Source organism: Chroicocephalus ridibundus, chromosome 7, assembly GCF_963924245.1.
Source record: "Chroicocephalus ridibundus chromosome 7, bChrRid1.1, whole genome shotgun sequence".
NCBI classification, from domain to species: domain Eukaryota; kingdom Metazoa; phylum Chordata; class Aves; order Charadriiformes; family Laridae; genus Chroicocephalus; species Chroicocephalus ridibundus.
This window is the reverse complement of record NC_086290.1, coordinates 47,287,938-47,313,476: the sequence shown is the minus strand read 5'-3', so window position 1 is coordinate 47,313,476 and position 25,539 is coordinate 47,287,938. Positions and strand designations below refer to the sequence as shown.

The 25,539-nt window shown below is 65.7% G+C and overlaps 1 protein-coding gene across 13 annotated transcripts; it reads right to left on the bottom strand.

Moving 5' to 3' along the window:
- Positions 1 to 795: 795 nt before the first annotated feature.
- ELN (elastin) lies at positions 796 to 25,120 on the bottom strand. Of its 13 annotated transcripts, XM_063341745.1 has the most exons (35): positions 24,957 to 25,120; positions 18,174 to 18,227; positions 17,678 to 17,704; positions 17,459 to 17,491; positions 16,177 to 16,221; positions 15,457 to 15,549; positions 14,956 to 15,015; positions 14,786 to 14,851; positions 14,652 to 14,699; positions 13,457 to 13,528; positions 13,196 to 13,222; positions 12,916 to 12,987; positions 9,823 to 9,864; positions 9,258 to 9,326; positions 8,925 to 8,969; positions 8,705 to 8,788; positions 8,555 to 8,614; positions 7,547 to 7,651; positions 7,402 to 7,455; positions 5,837 to 6,004; positions 5,696 to 5,755; positions 5,406 to 5,552; positions 5,235 to 5,294; positions 4,419 to 4,520; positions 4,151 to 4,204; positions 3,788 to 3,922; positions 3,556 to 3,603; positions 3,089 to 3,130; positions 2,766 to 2,825; positions 2,283 to 2,324; positions 2,135 to 2,161; positions 1,827 to 1,868; positions 1,574 to 1,603; positions 1,387 to 1,437; positions 820 to 1,254 (listed from the first exon to the last, which is right to left on the bottom strand). In XM_063341745.1, exons 1-35 carry the CDS (start codon positions 25,033 to 25,035, stop codon positions 1,205 to 1,207), a joined length of 2,253 nt encoding a protein of 750 aa, XP_063197815.1. In that variant the 5' UTR covers positions 25,036 to 25,120; the 3' UTR covers positions 820 to 1,204. The 13 variants fall into 13 exon arrangements, with proteins under 13 accessions (XP_063197812.1, XP_063197810.1, XP_063197811.1 ...); XM_063341742.1 differs by having other exon boundaries at positions 796 to 1,254; positions 2,283 to 2,309; positions 5,235 to 5,552; positions 9,838 to 9,864; XM_063341740.1 differs by having other exon boundaries at positions 797 to 1,254; positions 5,235 to 5,552.
- Positions 25,121 to 25,539: the final 419 nt, after the last annotated feature.

The following is a 25,539-nucleotide window of genomic DNA, read 5'->3' as shown; positions in this document are numbered from 1 at the left end:
CATCCCCATCATCCCTTGGTTTGTCACCGTGGGGCACTGCATGGATGTTCCCCTTATGCCCCGGGCTGTCACCATGGGACAGCACACAGATGTGTCCCTCGTCCCCTGGGCTGTCCCCAAGAGCAGGGCATAGGTACCCCTCTTGGTCCTCAGGTTGTCACCATGGGTCGGGGCATGGACGTCTCCCCGCATGCCCCAGGGCATGGACCTCCTCCTGGGTCCCTAGGCTGTCACCACGGGACAGGGCATGAATGTCCCCCTCATCCCCCATGCTGTCACTGTGGGATAGGGCACAGACATCCCCTTGGGTCCCTGGGCTGTCACTGCGGGACAGGGCACGGGCACCCCCCCTGGGTCCTCAGGCTGTCCCCTCGCTCGTCCCTGTCTCCCTGGACACAGGGAAGTGGGGCAAACAGCATCCTGGGACCAAGGATACGGTATGTCCCCAGGCTTGGGCAGAGCCATGGGCACAAGACAACAGGACAGTGACACCCATCACCACCACCACCACCGCAGGGAGGGGGACAGGGAGACGGGATGGAGCCAGAGTCCTTTAAAAACTTGTCCTTTATTAGTCTGTCGGAAGCGAGTCCCGCTGTATAGGGCGTCCCACCCAGTTATAGCAAAGTGAGTAACATGAAGGGACCGAGCCCCTCCCACCCACGGCCCCCCCTGGGCCGGGGGGAGCGCAGGGACTTGGGGGGGGGCCCAGGCCGACGGGGACATCCCCCTCCCACGCAGCCCCCCCGCCACCGGGACCCCCTTCCCTCCCTCCGATGTGGGGTGCCCCTCATCCTGCCCTACTCCCCCCCCCCCACCCCCCGTGGGGTCAGCTCTGGGGCTGGGGCGGGGGGGGGGGTGACACCCCAAGACACACACCCCCGCCCCCCCTCCCCCCCCCGCCAAATCCCGCAGGGAGCGATAGCACCAAGGGGGACGGCTGCTCCCCGCAGTTTATTCCGCGCTCCCTGCCGGGACAGAGGGGTTGGATGGGGACAGGCCCTGCCGGAGGCGTCGGGTCCCTCCTGGGAACGTGGGACCGGGGATGGCCCCGGCATGAAGAAAGTGGGGGGGTGGGTGGGGGTGTCCGGATTTTTTTGGGGGGTGGTGGTGGGGGGGGTGTTGTCTCAGCTTTGCTTGGGATTTACATTCTGGACCATGCAGTAGCACCAAAGTTCATGAGGTCATCAGTGACGGCGGGCGGTTACTTCCGCTTCCTCCCGCAGTACTTCCCTTGTGCGCAGCCCACGCCGCCTGAAGGAGGGGGGGGGATGCAGAGGGTGAGCGCCCCCGCCCGCCCTGCACCCCCCAGACCCCCGGGGGGGGTCGGGCTGGGAGGAGGGCAGGGGGAGGCAGGAGCCGGGGGTGTCACCCAGCAGCGCTCACCTCTGAAGCCCAGAGCACCGAGGGCTCCTCCGAAGGCCTTGGGGGGCTTCCCTGCGGGGAGAGGGGGGGGAAGGAGGCAGAGCGGGGTGAGCGGGACCCCCAGCCCGCTCGGCTGATGGGTGCGGGGGGGGTGATATGCACCCCCCCCCCCCCCCCAAAATGCCCTACTGGAGGGATGGACACTCACCACCGAATCCCAGCTGGCCGGCGACCCCACCTGAAAGGAGAGTGAAGCCCTCAGCACCCCCCCGGGCACCCACATTGCTCGCCCCACCCCACCCCCCCACCCCCCCACCCCGACTCAGCCCGGTCCCCCGGGTCCCTCCCCCATGCCGTGGCCGTGTCCCCGCGCTCCATGGGCTGTGCGTGTCCCCGTGAGCTGGCCGGCCATCGAGATGTGCCCCGGGTGCGTGCCAAGGCGCCGGGGCTGGGGCTGGTACCTGGAAATATCGGTGACACGCCAAAGCCGGGAACTCCAACCCCTGGGGAAAAAGCAACAGCTGGTGACAGCCTGTGACAGCAGTGCCACCCCAACCCTGCCTGGCTGGGGACACCCTGGCTCACTGCAGGGACACGAGTGGCTGCAAAAGCCCCTGTCCCCATCACGGCACCCGCATGGCTTCAAGGTGCTCTCCCGGGCAGTGGCGTGCCCGGTGGAGGAGAATAGCAGGGTGGGGACAGCAAGCGGTGACGAGCGTGGTGTGGTAGGGGACACGCTCCCACCCCAGCCCCAAACCGTGGCACTCACCTGGCTGCAGCCCCCCAACACCAAAACCTGCAGGATGGGAGAGTCCTGGTGAGGGTGGGGAGCATTGGGACAGGGCCGGGGATGGCGACAGGGATGGGGGTCACCCCTCCAGCCTCCCCCCCCGCCTGGAGCAGCCCCTCTTCCTTACCTGGCTTGGGAGGTTTCCCAGCAGCTCCTGGATATAAGAGCCCTGTGTCAGAGAGGGGTGTCAGCGCAGCCCCCGCCGGGGCTCCCTGCCCCCGGGGCTGCAGCCAGACCCTGCCATGAGCCCAGAGGGTCCCCAGGCAGGGACATGCATCTCTGCATGTTGGCGACATGATACAGTACCATCCCCTGTCCCCACGGCATGGGGACCTGCATCTCCCCATGGTGGTGCCATGGCCCCGGTACCTGCTCGGGGATGGCATTCCTTTCCGATCGCACCCTGGAAGCAGGGCAGGCAGCAGACACAGGAAAGGGCACAGGGACAGCGTGGGGTGGGACCATGCCATGGGACCGGGAGGGGACAAAAGCGACCCTGCATCCCACACATCCCCTTTCCTTTTCGGCGCTCTGCCAGCATGCCACTGCCGCTCCGGTCCCCTCATCCTAGCCCTGGGGACCCCCGATGCCAGGGACCAGCATCACTCACCAGCACCGAGGCCACCAACTCCGAGGCCACCAACTCCGAGGCCACCGACTCCAAGGCCACCTATGATGGGGACCCCGTGTGAGCACCAGTGGGGATGGGCAGTGTCTGATCCGCTCCTCGCCCAGCCCCACGTGTGCCCGTCCGTCCTCGGGCAGCCCCACTCCCCCATGCCCTGGGGGAGCATCCCTCTGCCTGCATCGCTCTGTGGGAGCATCTCTCTACCTGCATCCCTCTGCCCGCATCCCTGTGGGGGAGCATCCCTCTGCCCACATCCCTCTGCCCGTGCATCCCACTGCCTGGGCTCAGCTCCTGCCAGCACCTACCTGGGATGCCGCCGACCCCTGGGACTCCAGCCCCGGGAACACCTGCCAGAGAGAAACCATTAGCCCCTGCACCCCCTGCAGCCCAGCACTCGCAGATTGGTCACCCCAGCCAGTGCTCAACCCACTGGGGTGGCCCTGACACCCCTCCTAGGTACCCCCAGCACCCATCTCACAGCACCCAGAGCAAGAAGACCTGGAGGGGGGGGTCACCCCTTGCATGACGCATTGCTGCAGGCAATGCAGAGCAGGAGAAAAATGTCCCCAGCAAGTCCAGGGGAGGGGGCATGGGTGGCACTTTGCACCCATGAGTGACAACACACCACCTCCCACGCCTGGGCCACCCTCTGCTGAGGCACCAGGGGGCACACAGGGGACATGAAGTGAGGCCAGCACCCAAATGGCCACACAAGGAGGGTGCCAAGTGGTGGTCCAAGATAGACCTGGGGCAGGGAGGCAGAAATACGTACCAAATTTGGGAGGTTTAGCACCAGGTTGCACCCCTACTTGGGGGATGCCTGCAAAAGGAAGGAGGACACCACGGTTAGGATGGTCACCCCTGCACCCCTCCCATGTGCCACTGTCCCCCATCCTGCCTGCATCCCCCTCTGCCACCCCTCCATGTAGCTCGGTGGCTTGTAGCATCCCCGGCCAGTGCTGTCCCCAGGCGTGTCCCCGACCAGGGTGCGACGAAGGACATACCTGCCCCAGGAAGGATGCCGGTACCGGGTACCCCCACGCCCGGCACCACCCCAGGCACGACACCGACACCGGGCGTCACTCCTGGCACTCCTGCGACGCCGGGCACTGCGCCTGGCACCCCACCGACCCCAGCACCTGCGGAGAGAGGGGGTGAGGCAGCGCGGGGGTGACCCCCACGTGATCCCCATACACTCAGGGGATGATGTGCCCAGCATGGGGTGCCCACCCCCAGAGCCCCCAGCTCCCCCTGGACCAGTCTGTGCCACATCAGGGCTATTGGGGACACCCCAGATGCCCACTGAGTGGGCAGGGCTGCCTGCTGTGGGCTGAGCCATGAGCAATGAGCTTCTCCATCCAACTCACCGAATTTGGCTGCCTTCGCTGCTGCTTTTGCTGCTGCGGCTGGAGCTACGACCCCTGAGTGGAGACAGCAAGAAGGGGGTCAGTGTCCCCCGGGGGGGTCCTCTCCAGCAATGCTGGGCAGAGCCCATCCCTCCCGCCTTGTCTGCATCTCCCAAGGGATGGCCACGAGTTGATGGAGACCACCGAGGTCTTCCTCACGCCTGTCCTGTCCCAGACCTGCCCCCGCACCAGCAAGGCTGCCACCACCACCTGCCTTTCTCCTCCTCACCTGGGACACCTCCAATGCCGGGGGCCAGGGCACCCACTCCAGGAGCAAGGCCACCCACGCCAGGAGCTAGACCACCTACACCAGGAGCCAGGCCACCTGCTCCTGCAAGGAGAGAGGGAAGGATTGGAGCTTCAGTCCAGGAAGAGGGATGGTGGAAGGAGCCATCTGAAAAGGCACGGCAGGCTGGGGTGGGCAGATGGACGGACGGACGGATGGATGGATGGATGGATGGATGGATGGATGGATGGATGGATGGATGGATAAACAGTGGGGTGGATAGATGCTGGGGTGGATGGGTGGCTGGATGGATGTAGAGTGGATAAATGGATGTCAGGATGGATGGATGGATGGATACCATGGATTGATACAGAGTGGCTGGCTGGCTGGATACTGTGGATGGATATGGAGTGGACGGACGGATGGATGGATGGATGGATGGATGGATGGATGGATGGATGCATGGAGGTGCGGATGGATGGACAGATGAGTGGACAGACGGATACTGAGGTGGATGGCTAGCTGGCTGGTTGTGTGGATGGGTGGGTAGAAGGATGGGTGGATGGATTAATGCATGAGAAGGTGTATGGATGGTAAACCTAGGACCCTCCATGCAGACCAGCTCTGCAGAGCACCCCCTGACAGCCAAGACCTCATCCCTCGTACAGTCCCTGAGTCCTCCGAGAGCTCGTCCCTCACCCTGACCCACAGGGACCCTGTGCAGTGCCGAGCCTCAGCCCCAATAAGGGGAGCAGCCTGGGATGGGGAGACGGCAGGGGACAGGACATGTGGGATAACCCCGGAGAGATCCCAGCTTACCGTACTTAGCTGCTTTGGCGGCTGCTTTGGCAGCAGCGGCGGCGCCTGGAACTCCAACTCCTGGGGGAGAGGGGGACAGTGAGGGGCAGCAATGGGCCATGGTGGCCACACCGGCACCCATCAGCCGGCACCACTGGGGATGTCTCGAGCATCCCTTAGGCACCACCTCACCTGGTATGCCACCGGGCACCAGACCGGGCACGCCGACTCCGGGCACACCAACTCCAGGCACGCCGACACCGGGCACGCCGACACCTGGCACACCAACTCCCGGCACACCAACACCGGGCACACCGACACCGGGCACGCGCCCTGCTCCTGCAGAGGTTCAGGGATGTGGCCGAGCGGGCAGGCTCCATAGGTAGGGGTCCCGCTGACCTCCCCACCATCCGCAGCACCAGGGGTGCCCCCCACCCACATCTGCAAGCATCCCTCCCTGCGAAAGGATGATGGTGACTCACCGATTGCCGCAGCTTTTGCTGCAGCCTTTGCCGCGGCCGCCGCGGCATCTGGGGCACCCACTGCAGGGACAGAAGGGAGAGAGTCAGGGCACCGGAGAGGCCAGCATCACCCTGTCGGCTTGCGCCAGCCCATCTGCTCACCTCCGACACCGGGCACCACACCAGGAACCCCAGCCACGCCAGGAACGCCAGGCACACCAGGGACACCGGGAACACCGGGAACACCGGGAACGCCAGGAACGCCAGGAACACCAGGAACGCCAGGAACGCCAGGAACGCCGCCAATGCCAGGAACGCCAACACCAACTCCTGCAGGCAACAAGAGGGAAGTTAGATCTCATTGCAGCAACAGTTGAAAGGTGGGACCTTGTTTGCTCTCGTCATCATGCTGAGGCAAGGAGAGAGCACCCCGCCGCCTTGTCCCAGGAGAGATGCACAGGGAGGGACTGGTCCCGTGTCTCCCAGGTGGCCCCAGTGAGGATGGTAAATCTGCTGTTGTAAAAGAGAGGCTGGGAAGTCACCAGCACACGGGACCATGATGATCCCCGTCATCACGGGGAGCTCCAGATGGTCCTCATCATGGGAGCATCAAGCCTTGCAGCCAACAGGCCACAGCGGTGAAGTTGGACAACTGGTGGTCCCCAGTAGCTGCCTGGAAGGGCTGGGTGCCCTGGGCACTGGCCAGACTAAGGAGCGGCCCAGGGCAGTGACAGCCTTGACCCGCTGGCACTCATTAGTGCCACAGGGACAAGCATCAGGTCACTTCTGGAAGGGCTGAGCACCAGAGGCATTGTCCTCATGGTCCCCTGCTCAGTAGGTGCCTGGCACCCCAGGACAGAGCCCATTAACTTGTCACTGCCAAATTTCTCCCTAAATCCCATCCTTCCCTGGGCACGTTGGGTGGGATTTTTTTCTACACGATGTGAAAGAGAAATGGAAGAAATGGCCGGCAACGGTTTATCCCTCAAAGGAAAGCTGCCATCGAGCATGGCTGCCCCCAGGGGACTCCCAGGGCTCTGCAGCGATGATGCAGGAGAAGGTCCTGGGATCTGGCCATGTAACCTCTGGCACTGCCTTTTGGAGCAGGACATGGATCCCCCAGCACTGAGCAGAGCCCTGGGGCCACTTCTGCCTCCTCTCTGCACCCAGGCTCCCAGCTTCCCTGCTGCTTGGCCATGTCCCTCGTCCCCTCCGTGCTCCTCCTCGCTGGAGCTCCCTTGGGGGTGGTTATGCCTGTTGGGCACCTGGGTCTTGCTAGACCAAGTGGCATGCGCTTGCTGGATCCCCATAAGTTTTTGGAAGGTGGTGACCCTGGGCAGGGGTCCCACCCGGGCAGCGAGGCTGAGCCCACAGGCATCAGGCCACGGGTCAGGTCTGCTGCTGGAAAAATGGATTTGGCACAAAACTCAAGCATTCAGACAAGGTCCAAAGACATGAGTTCGGTCCATTCAGCTCCATGAAACAGCCTGCAGAGACCCCAGAGAGGGAAAAGGTCCTGCCCTGGGGATGAAGCCAAGCCTGGATGCAGCAGCTGGGGGCTGGGCTGGGCGCATCCCGACCTGGGATGCTCTCCAGTAATGAGCCATCAGGAGTGACCCCCAGGGGACGCCCGCCTGCCTGGGGGCATCCCGAGTGCCACGGGAGGAGAGGGTGAGCAGGGGTCCCCGAGGAGCTGCTGGGAGCTCCTTGCACGGCGCAGCACGTACCGTACTTAGCTGCCTTTGCTGCTGCCTTTGCTGCCGCTGCTGGTGCCCCGACTCCTGGGGACAAGGGAAAGAGGGACCCTCAGCCACCAGCTCCTGCGCTCCCCGCGGAGCCGGGTGGTGGGGACAGGGCTCCTGCAACAGTCACCTGCTACCCCGGGGACACCGCCGACACCGGGCACCAACCCGGGGACACCACCAACGCCAGGCACGAGGCCTGGGACGCCGCCAACGCCGGGCACGAGGCCTGCACCTGGAGGGAAGCAGAGCAGTCAGACCCCCCCCAAAACACCCCCTGCCTCTGATGGTGACACTGACGCGGTCTCTCCTGGTGTCAGGGGGCTTGAGGTGGGCTCTCCACACCTCCCAAACCAGCTGCTCAGGGGACCTGGGATGTGCCCGGGATTGGGATTTTCAGTTCCCTACACCCAACGCCCACCCAGACACCCAGGAGCTTGGGGAGCCCCGAGACCCTCCAAGGCTGTGGTTGTAAATCCCAGCTGCTCCCCGGGCTGACGTGTTTCCTCTGGACACTCCAGGGAGCAGTTGTTTGCTACCCGCTTTTCTCCAGCAAAACAGCCGGCGAGGGGAGCAGCGAACACAAGACCTGCGTCACCAAGCGCATCCCTTCGCTAACGAATGATGGCTCGTTACAGACACCATCTCCCCGGAGACCCCGCCGGAGCCCGGCACAGCAAAACCACATCTCTCATGGAGAAACCGTGCGTGATGGGGACGTACTGCGCCGTGTTGGGCTGCTGCATCGCGAGGTGGCCAGCCGGCCTCCGGCCACCGCCGAAAAAGCTGCTTTTTGCTTTGCTGTGCCTAAGCCCGGCTCTCCCAGGAGGCTGCTGGAAGCTGCCCCCAGGAGGGTAAAGCCCCTCGGCAGCCCTGGGGGAGGTTTTGCACCTTGCTGCCTTCCACCCGCCGAAGCCGCTGGATCAGCAGAGTGGCTTCACCTCGCCCCAGGCTCCGGCAAGCAGCCGCTGGAGCCGGGGCAGGGGGCTGGGGCTGGGAGAGGCCCCCAGGAGCTGGGGCAGGGGGTGGTGGGGCAGGCGGTGAAGCCAGACAGCCCCAGTGTCAACACACAGCTCTTCCATACCCCGAGAGTGAGCCCGGCAGCTGCCGGATCTGTCCGAGACAGTGGGGAACTCACCAAAAGCTCCTGCCTTCGCCGCTGCCTTTGCTGCTGCCGCCGCCGCTGCCGGCCCTCCGACTGCCGGGGTAGCGGGAGAGAGTCAGGGGTGTGGGATGGGGGGACGTGACCCTCCCCGAGCCCCAGTGCCGAGCCCCACCATCGCCTCACCTCCAGCTCCTGGGACAACACCGACACCGGGCACCACTCCACCGACCCCTGGGATGCCGCCAGCCCCGGGCAGGACACCGGCTCCTGCCACAGGGGAGAAGGGGACCGTCAGTTCGGTGATGCAGGGACACAACCCGTATCCCCCACCCCCGCGTCTGGGAGGGAGGGGGGAGCAGCTGCCCCACTGGGGAGATGGATGTGGCCACAGAGGGCAACTCACCAAATTTAGCTGCTGCTTTTGCTGCTGCCGCCTGTGCTCCGACTCCTGCGGAAGGACATGGGCAGGTCCCGAGACCATTCCCACCTCAGTGCCCCCATCCCACAGGGACCCTGGGGACGCGCCCCTCCTGTCAGCATCCACCCTGCTCTCCTTTGGGAGGTGATGCACCCCTCCGGGCGGTCCCTGGGGTGACACTGCCACCCTGGGGCCACCAGAGAGCCTGGCAGTGCCCAACATCCCATCCGAGGACTGGCAAAGTGACTGGGATGCCCGGTCTCCCCGCCATGCCCGTGCCAGTCGCCCACCCTGCGGCTGCCTGGGAAGGGAGCGTACCTGTCCCGGTGGGGTACCCTGCCTTTCCTCCTACCCCGATGCCGGCTCCTATCCCGCCGGGCCCGAAGCCTGCAATCACAAACAGAAAGGCAAAGCCAGGTCAGGCACTGGCCCCAGGAAGGGGGACGAGGCAGACGGAGCAGCTCCCTCGGCCCAGAGGATCTCCCCCCCGCCGGCGTCCAGGGATGTAGGGGGGGATGCCGGAGCCAGCATCCCCCCAGTTGAGATGCCAGTTCAAACACCCCTTCCTGCAGCTGGCCGCGGCTCAGGACGTGTCCTAGCGGAGAGGCAGCCAGCCAGCCGACCGCTGCCGGAGCCGCCACGTGCCTGCGGATTAACACCTCCCGGCCCTGGCGCCGCGGGACGCCAGGAGAGCCGGACTGCTGCCAGCCGGGTCCACAGCCTCCATGGGCAGGGCAAGACACATGTCCCTTGAGGGGCCACCTCGCCCTTGGAGCGGGATGCCCTTCATGCCGCCCCAGGGCTTGGTGGCCACAAGGCCACAGTGGCAGCCGGCAGAGCCGCGAGGAGCTACGACCGCGGAGCAAGGGCTACGAGCACTCACCGTAGGGCAGCTTACCAGTGCTGTAGGGCAATCCATAGCCACCTGGAGAGGAGAGAAGGTGGCGGGTTAGCACCTGGCTGCCGGTGGCCGTGCCCACTCTGCCCCGCGGTGTAGCCCCTCTCTGCCAGCCGGCTGTGTGGCACCAGCCCTCAGGGCTCCTTCCATTGGGATACTAAATCCTCCGGGATACAACCCCCCATGACTGAGCCAGGCCAGGAGATGCTCTTCTCCATCACCTTGGAAGCAGCGGCTCCAAAAAGAGCCGCTCGCTCTCAGCCCCGCGGCGAGGGCTGCAGTGCCTGAAGCCGGTTTTGCAGGAGCTTCCCGTGACCCCGCTTCGGCAGGGGGTCCCCCGGGAGCCCCGCGGCGAGAGCTGTACCCAGATGGCTGCACCGCAGCCAGCTCCAAATGAAAGGTTTTAATTGGAATCAGGGCTTGGGAGCCTCCACTGAAACGTGACCTCATTAGGAGGTCGGCACGAAGGGACGGGGAGGGATTACGAGCGGGAACATCGCGGCCGGGGAAACGTCTCCTTGCGAAAGAGCAGGATCCCACCGCTCGGGATGGCGCAGGGATGCCCGGGGCTCGGCGGGGACTGTGTGCTTGAGAGCTGGCAGCACCGAGCTCCCATCACCCCTGGCAGCGGCCTGAGGAGGGGTAACGGGCTGCCACATCCCCCACGGGGACACCTCGAGCAGCACGTCGGGTGGAGGGTGTGTCACCCACATGGGCAGGGCGGGGATGCGGCTGCCTGCAGCCAGGACGGGATTGCTCATGGCAAAGCATCTCCTTGAGCGCGGGACACCGTCCCCTCCCGCCAGCCAGCATGTGGGGACCAGATTTCCCTCCGCCCTGCAGGCTGTCCCATTGTGTCCTGCGCCAGCGCAGCCTCGTAGAACACAGAGGCTTTCCAGGCTGCAACAGCCATGACCTGCACGGAGTATCCCCCACCTTGGGGACCCCCCCATGCCCATCCTGGGGCACTCCATCAGCTCCTCCCCCCACCCCCCCCAAAGCTGCGGGAGGGTCTGGCACTGCGTGACACACATGGATGTGACTCCAAGGTTCAAGAGTCCAAGCCCACGGGTCTCTGAGGGTTTCGCTGGGTCCAAGCCCAGCTCCCCACCACCCCCAGCTGGATGCATGAACAGCCCCCGCCCGGGGGGTGTTCAGATGGCATCAGATGGCAGATGGCATCCTGGCCAGCGCGGGGATGCCATCAGCACCGCTGGTGGGGCTCAGGGCCGATGGGCACCCTGAAAGCCAGACCGACACCACCCTGGCGCGGCCAGGTACTGGGGAGCAGTCCCCATCCCTACGGCTTCGGGTGGGACCCTGATTTCAGCCACAGCTTCAGGCTGAGTCCCCAGCGAGCAGGGTGGCCCCGGGGCCACCTCCTGAGCGCGGACAGCAGAGAGCAGGAGCTGGCTAGGGTTTTTTGAGCCAATCATCCAAAAAGGAGACTTTCCACTGAAAATGTTATTTTCCCCACTGTCCCCTCATCCCCTCTCAACCCGGACCTACTGCAGCTGGGACAGTGCAGGGGACACGGGGATGTGGGGCAGCCCCTCAGTCCATCCACAGCATCAAAGCGAGAGGCTTGACGGCCAGCCCAGTGTGTCCCCACGCTGCCCGGCCCCAAGCCCTCAGAGGTGACAAACTGGCATCACTCAGCTTCCTGGGAAGGACCAGGGTGTCATGCAGCTGGGGACACCACCCCTGTCCTGCTGGTCCCCACGAGAGGTGTGATGCACCAACAGGGCTCCCCGGCCAAGGGGATGGGAGTTCTCCCCTGATTTATTTAACGAAGGCTCCCCGTAAAGTGGGTCAGCCGGCAGTGGCGTCCCGTCCGGGCTGCGGGCCACTGGCGGGGCCGCAGCGGGACGGAGCCAGGCACGGCCGCACCATGCGCCAGCGCTGTGCTTGCCGCACCGGGCACCCCATGAAAGGCGGCCTGGGGCCGGGCTGCGGCCGGGAGGCCAGACGGTATCCGATGGCGGCGGGGCCGAGTCGCCCTAACGAGCGTAACTCTGCCTCCGCGGGAGGAAGCCGAAGCGGGCCAAGTATTTCTGCCGCCGTTTGCGGCGACGGGCCCCGGTGGGGGGAAGCTGGCAGTGCTGCCGGGGCTGGCGCCCGTGCTGGGCTGGGACCTGCTCCCCGTGGTGGGCTCCCCCCGCCAAGGCTTTCCTGCCTGCAGCAACTTATTTGGCGAGTGGGAAAATGCCCCTGGATCTACTCGCTCCCCAGCACCCCAGGGATGAGGGTCCCCAGCCTCCCAGGGATGCAGGTCCCCAGCCGGACATGGCTGCCCTCCTCCTCAGGGATGCTCTTGGGACCAGCCAGCTGGCAGCGTGACCCTTGGAGGGTAGCACTCTGTACTGGCCGCCTGGCACTGCCCGTCCCGCCACTGTCCCTGTGTGAGTATGGCCAGCTGGGGATGGGCAAAGCTGGCACCGGACACAGGGCTGGGAGATGGAGGTCCCTGGAGCAACCCAGCCTGGGAAAGGGGTGCTGAGCACCCCCAGGCTTCCCTGGGCTGGGACTGAGCCTCATCTAGGCAGGCAGTGGGGAGGGAGACCTGCCCAGAGCCCCATCCCCACCACCTGCCTGCCGTCGGTGGCCTTGGCTAGAGCTCCTTGACCCAGGACATTCGGCCCAAGCGAATGCTCAGCGGTGCCCGGCACAACGCAGGAGCCACAGAAAGCAGACGGTCCCTGCAAGGGCTGCGCCTCATGCCGGGAGGAGCTGGCAGGGACAGCCCGGGGCGGCCTGGCCCAAAGCACGTCCCCAGAACATGCTCTTTCCTACCTTTCAACAGCTGGATAGTGGCACATCATCGTCCTCATGGGCTGGGGGTAAGACCATCAGCAGCATCCAGGCAGCTGCCCCCAGGGCTGCGACAGGCAGGGCTGCTGCTGGGCTCACCTGCCCAGCGCCCCCTTGCTCTGTCCTCCTGTCCCAGGGCCAGCACCAGCACCCCCAGGTCCAGGGGACCCGGGGGCACCACGGCTCAGCCCTGGGGAACGGCGGGTCCTTCTCCTGGCACTGCTGGGGGTGCCTTCACCCCCAGCCCCGCTGGCTGTGGCAGCTTACCTGGGAGCTTAGGAGCTTTGATGGGATACCCCAGAGGGACACCGGGCTGCTGACCTCCAAAACCTCCCAGTCCTGCAAAGCCAACAGCAGACTCTCACCTGGAGCCCGCGCCCAGGCTGCCACCAGTCCTTGCGAGAGGGGAGCGCCCCGGGGCACCCCAAGAGAGGAGAGCAGGCGGCTTGGAAAGGCCTGAGGCATCTTCTGGCATGGGGAGGCTGCGGCTGTGATGAACAGGCTTGGGAAGGAAGAGAAGGATGGGCGAAAGAGATGGAACACTCACCGGGGATTCCTGCGAAGGCTCCTGCTCCTAGACAGAAACACAAAGGCAACCACATGAGCCTCGGGGCCGGTCCTCAGGGCCCAAACTAGTCTGTGTGGGCTCACCCGGGGGTCGGCTTCGCTTGCCCACGCGCCCTGTGGGGCTGTGACCCCAAAGGATGGGCTGGAACCAGCCCCAGCAGGATGGGGATGAGGGCAGAGCTGGAGCCAGCCCTGGAGCCGCCCTCCACCCCGCTGTCCCCAGCAGATCGAGGGGACCTACCTGGACCTTTCGGCTTGACGCCAGCACCAGTGGGTACCCCGGGCAGCACTCCTACACCGGGGAAGCGGACACCTGCGTCAGAGACCAGAGGGACCAGTGAGCACAGTGGGGACATCGTGGCATTGCTGGTACCCAAGACCCCCTGGACCCAGCTCCCGAATCCTTGTCACCCATCTCTGGTTCAGCACTAACCCTCGGACCCTGGGACCCTCATTCCCTGGGGGTTTGCTGGGACTCCCCCCCGTGCCATCCTCCCCGCACCCCCCAGGGAAGGGTTTGCTCCAGCCCTGGGGTTCCCTGTGCTTGGGCGAGGAGGGGGGTGGGCTGCCCACGCAGAAGCTCAGGGGGCCTGCAGGGTACATGGCACCCACGAGTGGGTCCTACTGGTGACAGCAAAGCACCCGCCCGTGCCATCGTACAGCCAAGCCCGGGCATTGCTCCCTGCGCCGGTGGTGTCCGGTGGCTTCATGCAAGCTCTTTGGGGAGCAGGAGGTGGGGGGGGTCCTGCCCACTGAGCCCCGATCCTCCAGGGGCAACAGGCAGCACTTTGGCCTTGCAGTCATTTGGGTTGGGTTTTCGGTGTTGGGGTTGTTTTTTTTTTTTGGTTTGGTTTTTTTTTTTTTCCCCCCTTTTACGAATGTCTTTCATTATAACTCACACGTTTTCAGACATGGAAAAGACATTCCTGACCAGCAACACACTTCTCCTTCTGACAATGTCGAAACATCTTGTTTTCACAAGTTTTCCTCCCCCAAATTACTTTGCAGTGAGGAATTCCTCTCCCCGCCGCCACCACCTCCCCCTCCTTCCCACGCCGCCTTTGGCTGGGCAAGCCGGCCCCGGCATGTCCATGCCAGCTCCTCTCCCGGTGCTGATGCCGTCTGCTCTCACGGAGCTTGGGATGAGACCCCCGGAGACGCCGGGTCCGCCCAGCCTTTGGCGCAGTGGAAATGTCACTACGGCCCCAGCGAAAGGGTTTGGAAACCGCAGGCAGCAGTGATGGGGCAGGCAGGGAATCGCGGGCAGGATTGTGCTGCCCCCAGCCTTCTGCCGGGTTGTAATGCCCAGGGTGCAGCTGGCCACAAGGCTATCAATTCAACCCGGGGTGTTGGCACCAGGCAGAGACCCTCTCGGAGGCTGGGGTGCTGCTGGAAGGACAGGGACCCCTTTGCAGGTTGGGGTGCTGCTGGCTCACCTGCGCCGGGGAGCACGCCGCCCGGGAAAACTCCAGGAATCCCAGCGCCTGCCGGGCGAGAGAAAGGCCAGGGATGAGCGCCCGGCCGGAGCCGTTCCCCGCCCCGGGCCCTGGCTTCGGGGCCGCGCACCTACCTGGTACTTTGGGGGGTTTCCCTGCCGCGCCAACCCCGGGCTGCACCCCGCCCGGTACCACCGCACCTGCGGGCGGCAGAGACCCCTGAGCCCCGGGCACTGGCTCCTGCCCACCCTGGCAGGCATGGGGACAAGGCTGGGCTACGCTGGGGACGAGGGGTATTTCCTACCTGTGGAGACCCCGAGGCCACCAGGAACACCGACTCCTGGCACGCCACCAATGCCAGCACCTGGGGGCATTGGGAAGAGGAGTGTACTAGCGTGAGGTGCCACCGCTGGGTTACGGGTGGCCAGAGCGGTGCCAAAGGAAGGGGCAAGCTCGGGGCAAGCTCAGGAGGGCTCTTGGGGGGCGAAGGGGACACCCTGAGGCAGTATCAGGGATGGGACCCCTGAACCTGGGCACAGGGACCAGGCAGCTCGGTGCTCTCTGCTCCTGGGGGCTCAGGTTTGGCCAGTGCCCCTTTCCCGGCACACCAAGACGTGCCGGGGTCCCTCCGAATTGGTAAGGATCCCCGCGAGAGCGGCAACTCCCACTTGCACCCCCAGCTCCAGGGAAAAAGTTCTCCTAACCCCGGTTCCCAGGGGACACCAGGAGTCCCCGGGGGCTCCCCGAGCCCCCGCTTTGCCTTGTTACCCGACCCGGCGTGGTCTCGGACACCCCCGGCACTCACCAGCTTTCGCAGCAGCCTTGAGCGCAGCGGCAGAGGCAGCACCTGGGAAGACGCCCCCGGGGAAGGCGCCTCCGGGGAAGAGACCCGCAGCACCTGCGGGGAGGAGAATCACCGCCGTCAGCATCCCCAAAAAGCAGCCGGCGAGAAGGCGTCCTGCCCTCCACGCCAGCCCGCGGTGGGCGCAGGGGGTGGGGAGCCATGGGGGGCTGCGCGGCGGTGCCGGGGGGCTGGCGTTAGGCTGGGCAAGGCGGTGGTTAGCAGGCACTGCCCCGTCCTGCACCGGCTTCTCCCTGCATCCCCCACACATACCTGCTCCCGTCCACATCCCACCCGTCACCAGCTGTGACAACGCCACCCGGGGCACCCTGAGCTGTCACCGGCTGCTGCGCATGCCGGGGTCCCCTGTGGCCCCGGGCAGGCCAGCAGGACACACACTGGCACTGTCCCTCTGCTGCAGACCCTGTGGGGACCCCAGGTCCCTCCTCGCCTATCGCTGCTTGGGGTCACCCAGCCACGATGCTGGGGAACCACAGGGCTGCCTGTTGGTGGCAGCCAGTCTCTCAGGTCTGGGAAGGGCGCCCAGCCCAGACGGGACCCACCAGGCAGGCTACGGAGAGCACCCCCATGGGGACAAGCCACCTGCTGTCCCCAAGGGTGGGTCCCTAGGGACATCGCTCCGGGGACAGTCCGGAGCGGGGGTGGCCGGTGGTCTGTGCTCACCTGGCTGCAGGCCAAGTGGGCCGAGTCCCCCGAGGCCTCCGACCCCTGGAAAGAGAAGCGGGGTGAGGTGGGGGGGGTGGGGATGGCGGGGGCGGACAGCTGGGGCCAGAGGAGCAGGAGCGTCCCCCTTGCACCATCCCTGTGGGACAGGCGGATGCCCCAGGGACGGGTGACAAACATGCCCGCCAGCATCCGGGTCCCCCATCCCGTCCCTTTCTGCCTCGCCCGCCTCCCACCCCGCCAGGCCACGAGGGGACGGAGCCGAAATGTTTATGGCTGAAGGAATGAGTCCCTCCGGCTCCGGCCAGCGCTGCCTTCCAACATCTGGGGCTAATCAGCCCTCGCTCCCTCCAGGCGCAAATTCCACTGCCTTTGGCTCAGGGCGCGGACACCGCTCCGGCTGGGGCTTCGCGGCCGCGCCGCGTTTGGTTTTAATTATGCCGAAATAAAGGGCCTTGTTTTTCTTTCCACGAGCTGAAATCTGAGTAAACGGAGGTTGCCGGCCCCCGCCTCGGGCTGGCGCTCCCGCCGCGCAGACGGGCGGGCTCAGGGGGCCGGGGGTGCTGAGTGCCCCTGCCCCGGGGCACCGCGGGTACCCCTGGGGTGGGCAGGGAGGGGAGACCCGGGTCTCCATCTGAAAGAGCATCTTTCCCTGGGCTTCCATGGGCACTGGGCATCTCCACTGGCACCAGATTTGCCCCCTGCACTTTCGGTCCCTGCTGCCCCAGCACCCCCCAGCCGTGCCCAGCACCTCCTCAACGTGCCCCAGGCTCGGTGGCATCCTCCTGCCATCATCTCATCTCTCTCCCGGTGATGCCCCCTCTCTCCCCTTCATTCCTAGGCCAGACAAACCCCAGCGTGGGCTGCAGGAGCCCCAGCAAAAGCTGCTCGGCCACGAAGGCAGGCGGAGGTGTTGCCAGCTTCCCACGGGCGCCGGCTCCCGGCAGGGCTGAGCCAACGTTGCCCGGCTTGGCACCTTCCCGAGGAGCTTTGGCGCAGGTTTGCAGGCAGCAAGCACCCCGACCGGGCGGTCCGGGGGGGCTGGAGGGCAGAGCGCCGAAGCGGGGGATGAGGGAGGAAGGCTCCTTTGCAGCTAGGGGGGCTCAGTGGGGGTTAGTGTGGCAGGGTGGGAAGTGCCAGCTGCTGCGTGGCTTGGCCATGGAGGTGCCCAGGGTCAGGGGCGGGGGGTCCCCGTGGCCATGTGGGAGAAAACACGGCTGGGAAATATCCTGGCCACCAGCACGGCCGGAGATGGCGAGAGAGCCAAGGAAAGGCGCCTTACCTGGTTTGAGAGGTTTTGCTCCAGCCCCGAGTCCTAGGGGAGAGTGAGCGGAGAGGGGTCAGAGCCATCCTTCCTCCGAGCATCCCCCGAGGTGGGGACACCATGCGGGATGGGGCCAGCCTCATGGCAGCCCCCCTGCTTGCCACAAGGCAGCTCTGCTGGGGGTGCTGCCCCCCTCCCTGTCCCGCACGCCCCGGGCAAAGGGGTCCCAGCACTCACCTGCTCCCAAACCTCCAACTCCAGCACCTACAAGCAAGAGCACAGGCTTAGCACCCATCCCTGAGAGCACCCACCACCCGCCCGCCCGTGCCAGGCTCCTGGGGATCCACGGGGAGGCAGAGAGGGTCACAAGGGTGCAAAGGGGATGGGGCAGTCCCTCTGCGATGTCCCCAGGCTTTTGGCTGAAACAGGAGGGACAGGCTGTGGCTTCTGAGTGCTTTCTGTGGCCAGGTTGTAGGTGCCAGCCCTGGGCTAGTGACCCCCAAGATAACCCTGGCACTGCCACCCACTCCTGTCCCCACGCGGTGGGGCTGGCACTGGGGCAGCCACCCAGGGCTGAGTGGCCAGACAGCGTGTACCCATGTCCCCTGATCCTGGCTGGCAGGTCCCCAGCCCTCCGTGCTGGCTCAGAGGTACATGGGGACCCCCCCAGGCACCAGCCCCATCCCTGCGAGCAGGGTGATGCCCCCCTGCAACGCTGCCTGGACCCCCTTACCTGGGAAAAAGGCTCCTCCTGGGACCCCCCCTCCCGGGATAGCACCAGGAACCCCTGCAAAAGAAGAGACCCTCGTTAAAATCCCCCCAAGGATCCACGTGTATCCAGCAGGTCGGGGCAGGGGGACACCTCCTGGGACAGGGAGCTGCTCCCTGCAGAGATGGTGGGATGCGGAGCCCTGGGGTGAGGGCTCAAGGGGCAGGTCCCCCCTTTTCCTTGCGCACCTCAGTTTCCCCAGTGTGACAGTGGTGGCGGGGCTTGGAGGTGTCCCAGCTGGGAGCTGGGGAGGGCGTTTGGCTGGAGTTGTCAGCAGGAGTCGGTCCTGCGTGGGAGGGAGGGACGCAGGGCTGGCATGGAGCGGGTCTGGCCAGTGCCCAGCTCAAAACCTGTCCTGAACCAGCACCGTCTCTGTCACCTCCAGCTTCACGTGGCTCTGGGGACACAGGGCCAGGCATGGTCATGCATGGGGAGTGAGGCTGTCCCAGTTCATCCCACGCTGGTCCCAGTCAAGCCTGAGCATGCTGCGCTGTGGCTGCCCCCTGCCCACGCTGCCTGCCCTGCCTGCCGAGAGCTGCCAGCGGGAAGAGCCACCTCAGGCCAGTAGCACCTGGGGGGGGCTGGACCAGTCTGTGCTGAGACCCACCGAAACCACCCGCATCCCTCTGCCCATCTCTGCGAAGCTGAAATAAGCGCTCAGGTCCCCCCACTTCCCAGGGCATCATGCTCAGAGGTCGTGCTCAGACACCACAGCAAAGGTTTTTTGGCTGGTTTGGACCCTGGCAAAGGTCTGTCTCCTGCAGGCCACCAGGCAGCCATCCCCTGGGTGCTCCCCCCTGCTCCAGCAGGGCCATGGCGGGGGGTGGAGGCTTTGCAGGGGGGTTGGTGGCACAAGGCGGCTGCAACGCAGAGGGATGCTCTGCTTTTGGCTGGAGCATGGTTTTGGTACCCAGGTGTGTGTGGGGGGGTGGGTTGCCATGGGGTTTGCAGTGGGATTTGCAGGATGGCTGGCAGGGCTTGTGGTGGGGCTGGCAGAAGGATTTGGGGGTTGCTGGAGGCAAGCGTGGGTCTGCCATGGCCAGCACCACTATGGTAAGCTGCACCCAGGTCTCCTGCCTGCTCTGGGCAGGGGGGATGGAGTTCAGGGTGGACGGGCACTGGGGACCCTGCGGTGGCATGGCTGGGACCTGAGGACCTGCTGTCCTGCTCTGGGGTTGCAGTGGCCTCCCCAGCACCCCAGCCAGGGTGGGGGGAACCCAGCACCCCCAGGAGCTGGGTGCTGCAGCGGCAAAGCCCCGGCAGCACCAGCACAGGCTGCACGGTGGTCCGGGGCTGGGCAGGGTAGCCAGTGCAGGCAGGTGGCAGGCAGGTGGCAGGCAGGTGGCACAGATGGCACGCCATGGTGGGGGGATACATTGTGCTGTGCATCTCTTCTCCATCTCAGATGTGGTGCAAACTCTGGGGGTGCTTCCTCCCTGTGCCCCATAGCCCCCCCCGTGCCCCATAGCCTCCCGCTTCACCCCAACAGCTGTCTGCTGCAACATGGCAGGGACGAGGGTGTCCCCTGAGCCCTGTTTATGTGTCCCCAACCACCCAGGACATCTGGGACGGACCCCCAGCCCAGCCGCACAGAGATACTGGGCACCGGGGTGCACCCACACGTGTGTCAGGACACACACGTGTGCAAGAGGGGCGTGAGGCCATGCGGGCACAGGAGATGTGGGGACACACGCGCTGGCAGGACACACACCCGCAGACCCACCGGGACACACACGCAGGTGGAGGACCCTCACCGGGACCCGTCACGCAGCCCCCACGTGCTCCAGTGATGCCAGAGTGGGGCTCAGCCCTGTGCCCCCCAAAACCACCTCCCAACACCCTGCCGGGGCCGGAGGCCAAATCCGGCCCTGGGGCAGCTGATGTCCCTTGGAGCGGAGGGGACACGTGCTCGGTCACCGCTCCAGCCAGCCGGCTCACCCCTCTGGCACGGCACAGCCCGGCCCGGCTGCCGGCCAGGGCTTTACGGAGCGGCTCCTTTTCCCGGCACATTCCCCCGCCCAACCCCCCCAGCTTGGAAAAACAAATCCCAACTTCTTGCCTGTTTCCAAACAAACTCCAAGCGTCCACACATCGCCCGGCCTCCCTCACCCACCCTGCTGGGAGGGGACGCCCCACCGCTGCCGGGAGCGAGAGTCGGCAGGATGGCCAGGATCCGGCCGGGGACCCCCATGCCCGGGGCCGGCGACCGTCCCCCACCAAGCAGGAGGGTCCCTGATGGTGCCCCCCAGCCTCAGACACCCCCAGCCAGGCAGGGTCCCTGGTGCTGGGGTGATGCTGGGCACCCCGGGGCTGAGCTCCCCCACCCCTCTGTCCCCCTGTGCCAGCGCTGCCCGGCAGAGACCCCCGGGGAAGCTGGGACAAGGCAGGATGGCTCACAGCCTCCCTGGGGACCCTAGAAAGGTGCAGGTGACACCTGCCCGCAGCCACAGCTGCCACACTCAGCCCTTCATCGTTGTCACCTTCCTGGGTGTTGCGGACCCTGGCAGGGGGGTCCTGCTGCGGTGCCACTGTCACTGCCCGCTCCCCGGGCACCCCCCCAGACACCAAGGCGCTGTGCCCATCCCGGTGGCTCCGGGCACGTCTGTACCTTTCGGAGGATTACAGGGGATGCGCTGGCTCATCTGCCATCCCCATGCCCAGATCAGGAGGCAGAGAGGGTTCACAAGCCCTGGCAGGAGCCGGGGTGACCAGGGGACAGCGGGATGGCCGGGATGCCACACAGCTTTGGGGAGCCAAGGCTTTCACTCAGGAGCATCGCAGGAGGCTGTTCCCCATCGTTGCTCTCCCTGGCCAGCTCTGCTGCCAAACACAGCCAGCGCAGCACTTCTCTTCAAACTCTTTTACACCCTGCCCTGGCGCCAGCAGAGCCGGGCTCATCCCAGTGGGGAGGCAGTGCCCGGTGTGGGGCTGCCAGGGGGCACGGGGGTCGCTGAGCCAGCTTCGAGCAGCCAAATTCGCCCCAGCATCACCAGTCCCCGCCATCGGCAGCACCACGCGCTCAGCACCGGCTACAGAAACCACTCTCCGGCCAGTCCCTGTCCTTCCCCAGCCCCCTCCGTCCCCAGCCTCAGCGGCAGGAGCCCATAGCCCAGCTCGGGATCCTCCTCCCGGCATGGCATACCCCGCCTTTGGCCTCTCCCTCCTTTGGCACATCGGGGAAGGGGAAACTGAGTCACCAGCTTCCCAGGACAGCAGGAGCCCTCCGCTGCCTCTGCCCCCGCTCCGAGCCTGCCGGGACACTGGGAGAAGGGGATTCTCCTAAATGCCAGCTTGTCTCCTGGGCTGGGGCTGGCTGGAAGCCTGCAGAGCAGGGGGCTGGTCCCCAGCATCCCAGCACCCACCCCAGGGATGTCTTCTCAAGCCAGGGGCAGGAGAGTTTGCGTCCTGTGGTAGGATGCTCAGGTGTGGAGCCTTGTTTATAGAAACCGGACTTTTTCTTCCGTAGCTCTGCACCACGGGTTGCTATTCGCAATATCCACACTATTCCGTTACCTCTGCTGTTTCTGATTGACCACTGTTCGTATCCTCTGCGCCCTTTCTACCTGCCTCACCGCTTGCGGCTTTCTTTACAGGCCAGAAATACAGATGTTTTCTCTGTTTGACAGCTTTCGAGCCCGAGACCAGGACCCACCGCAGGACACCAGCTCACCCCCTCACTGGGCGGCCAAACCTCGGACCTCGCCGCCCTCCCCGCGCCTGTGGGCGACCGCTGCTGGAGGAAGCTCAGTGTGTAACCACCACAGACATTTCCCCTCTTCCCTCACGCCGCTGTTTTCTTTTTCTTGGGAGAATCGGTTTTGGAAACATGCAGTCTCCAAGCAACTTTGAAGCCGTGTTGCATCCCAGCCCGAGCTCGCTGGTAGCAGCTCGGGGGGGAGTGGGGTTGGGGGGCGGGGAGCTGCTGGCCACAGCCTGGCTCCTCTCCAGCCCCCCAAGGCTTCAGCTTTCATCTCTGAGCGCTGGCGGACGCGCTGCACCCTGCAAGTTGTTTGCGGAGGGAGCAGCCCCAGCAGGTCGGTGCCTTGGGGACGTGCCCGGCTGGGAAGGGGAGATGCCAGCTCAGGCCTACAACTGCCCCCAGGGCACCTTGGGGACTCTGTGTGTCCTTGGAAGGTCTCCATGGTGCCCAGGCTGGGATGCCAGCACAGCCGGTGCCAGCATCTCTGCACCCACCCCAGCTGCCCCCTCCGTGGTCCCAGAGCCTGCAGGACTGGGACCACCCCGGGGGCTCTTTCCTCCCCTCTCTGGCGGTGTCATTCCCAGGGGATGCCCTGTGCTCTGGCACGGGAAGCAGTGAGGGATGGATGGAAGCACTGAGAGACGGATGCCCCTCTCCAAACACTGGGACATGCTGCACTTGGCATCTTTTAGGGAAACATACGTCAGCTTCCCCACACTGCAGCCTGATCCGGCCACGCACGTCCCCACGATGCCCAGTACAACTCTGCTCCCCCGGCGGGCGCAGAGCAGCAGGGGCTGATCCCGACCCGCTGCCAGGAGCTTCCCAAGTACCACCAGCTGCTGCAAGCTCGGGGCTCAGCCCCGTGGCAGGGGCACTGCTCTGATGGGGACAGTCTCTGTGTTCTCCCTCGACCCTGGGTCCCTCAAGGGTCCCTTTCCTGCCAAGCTGGTCTGGAGCTGCACTGGCAGCGGGTGCCGGAGGATGCTGCCCTGAGCCCTCTCCTGGTGGGTGCACCCACAGCGCCCTGGCATCCCCCCGACCCTGTGCCACCGGCCGTGCCTCTGTCCCAGCTGCGTCCCCAAGGGCTGGCAGGGCAGGGAGCACGGTTGAGCCTGCCCGGTGCCATGCAGCACACCAGGCTGCAGAGACACCAGTCGCTCCTCCATGGGGAAGCGCTCCCCAGTGTTCCCCATCAGCACTGGGATGACCTCCAGAGCCAGGGCCACCTCCTCTATGAGCTGCTTCCCAAACCAGCAAACACCCCTGGAGACTGAACCAGGGACTGGAGCGGGGCCAACAACCCCAGACTGCTCAGAAACTGTTGCAGGATCCCACCCCGGGGGCCAAAGTCCTCCTGAGACCGGCCCAGTTGGCCACCGCTTGAGAGCTGGGGAGCAAAGCCACCGCGGTTCAGCAAGCCAGCGCAGAGCATCACTGTCCGGGGTGGAGAGTGTGCGGGACTGAGCTCCATCCCACCAGGGATGGCACCTTGACCCCGAACGTAGCTGCCCAGGATCAGGCACTGCCAGCAGCTCAGCTTTCCAGGCAGCTGCCTGGCTTGGCACCGCTCGGGGGACATGCTGCCGGAGCCCCCCCAGGCCAGAGCAGAGCAGGGAGCTGCAGGGCACTGGCAGATGATGCTGCTGAGAGCGGCCCCGAGGACTCTGCCCTGGGCAAGGAGTGGCCCAGCCGGCAGCTGCCACACACAGCCCTGGCACTGCCCTCCCCTGCCCGTGGGATCCTGCCCTCCCCCTCCTCTGGTCCTCCCTCCTCTGTGGCCAAGAAGCCCCATGCGATGGCCCTGGCACTGGCCCCATTGCTGATGCTGGCTCTGCCCATTACACTCTCCATGGCACGACGTGGGGCAACCACCACCTGGCTCTCTGGAGGTGGTCGTCCCATCCCTGACCCCGCCGGCCCCACCTCGCAGACCTTTGCCCAGTTTCTCCCTCGCAGGGGGCTACAAATCTGTGCTTGGAGCTGCTCCCCCCGCTTCTCTGTGTGCGCTCACGGCCCGACCACCAGACGTGAGAGCCGTCCCACAGGCAGGCACCTGCTGCACTGGCCGCCGCCGGCTTCATCACACGCCACCGTGGGACCTCACCGCTTCGTCACACGCCACCGTGGGACCTCACCCGCTGCAGCGTCTCTCGCCTCCCTGCCCCGGCAGCGGGTTTGCTGCACGTGTGTCTGTGTGTGCTGGGGGTGTCACGCAGCCCCCACTGCTGCCCGGACAGGGACCAGCCAGCCAGCAAGCCATGACCCGTCCCGTACGCTGGGGGATGACCACGGCGCTGGGGACACAAGTGCAAGGAGGACGATGCAAGGGCCACCCAGGGCACCCAGAGTGGGCAACTGGGGCGGGTGGAGCTGCTCGGCAGCCCGGCGGGCTGTGTTGCGGCCACACACTGCGCAGCAGCTCGCACACATCGGCTGCGGGATGCACACACGCACACCCCACCCCCCCCACCGCCCCTCCAGCTCACCCCGCCATCGCACCCCGGGGGTGACGGGTGCCAGCTCCCCCGGCCCCTCGCAATCGCAGTCCCCGGGGGAGCTGACGGGCAGCCACCCCCTGCTGCCCTGCGCCCTGCCTGCGTGTCCCCGAGCCTCTCGTGTCCCCGAGACTCTCTCCAGGATGCAGCACCTCGAAGCTCCCCCCGACAAGTGCCTCGCACGACAGTGCCGTTCCCGGACTGCCCTGTGTCACCCCCCCTCAGCGACATCCCGCCACACCCGGACATGGCACATGCCACCCGCCGGCTTAGGGGGCAAAGAGCCCTCCGGGGAGGTAGCACCCAAGGGGGGCTGCCCTCCCACCCTCCACGATGTCCCCAAGGCAGGGCAAAGGGGGCTGCCTGTCCCTGCTCGGGGACACGCAGCCGGGGCAGGCGCGGGGCTGCCCGGGGGGCTGGTGGGGGTGGTGGCGGTGGGGGGGTGGGGGGGGTGGGCAGCAGCCGAGCTCCGGTGCCCGCGGAGGGTCCCTGCAGAGCCGGGGCAAAGCGCTGGCCGGGGCGAAGGGAAGGAGCCTTTTCTTTCCTTACCTCCTTGCTGAGAAGCCGGGAGGATGGAGAAGAGGAGGAGGACTCCGGGAAGGAGGGGTGCAGCTGCCTGCTTTGCCATCTCTTGAAGCAATGCCCCCGTGCTCCCGCAGGCAGTGTGTTTTATCCCAGAGCTGCTTAATTGTTGCTTCCAAGGATGCGAGGGGAAGGGGGCGGGGGGGGGAGTGGGGGGTGAAGGGGGGGGTTTGGAAGGAGGGAGGGGAAAAGGAGAGGGAGAGGGGGAGAGAGGCACAGGACACTACGTCATGAGGAAAGGGCAAACACACACAAGCCTCTCCAGCCGATTGGGCTGGCTGGTTGGTTATTTTTTTATTTTTTTTCCCTTTTCCCCTTTTTTTTTTTTTTTTTTTTTTTTTTTTAATTCCTCTCCCTCGCTGCTCTCTCCAATCCGGGCGCGCCTCTGCCAAAAAAGCTGGAAGGCGGAGTGGGGGGGGGAGCTGCCAAGGCAGCCCTGGGCGAAGGGGTTGGCGGGGGGGTGACGGGACAGGGGAGAGCTGCGCCCACCTCGATGGGCCACCGCGTCCCCGGCTGGCACCGGGGTGGGGGGGTAGAGGGGGTGGCGGGG

Bases quoted from the DNA above. Each gene is read 5' to 3' on its own strand.
- ELN (XM_063341740.1), bottom strand. From the start codon at position 25,035: ATGGCAAAGCAGGCAGCTGCACCCCTCCTTCCCGGAGTCCTCCTCCTC. The intron at 16,222-17,458 runs GTAAGGCGCCTT...TTCTCTTTCCAG, and splicing joins AGCAAAACCTCTCAAACCAG to GGGTCGGAGGCCTCGGGGGA. The intron at 7,652-8,554 runs GTGAGTTCCCCA...GCTTCCCTCCAG, and splicing joins GGCGAAGGCAGGAGCTTTTG to GTGCAGGCCTCGTGCCCGGC.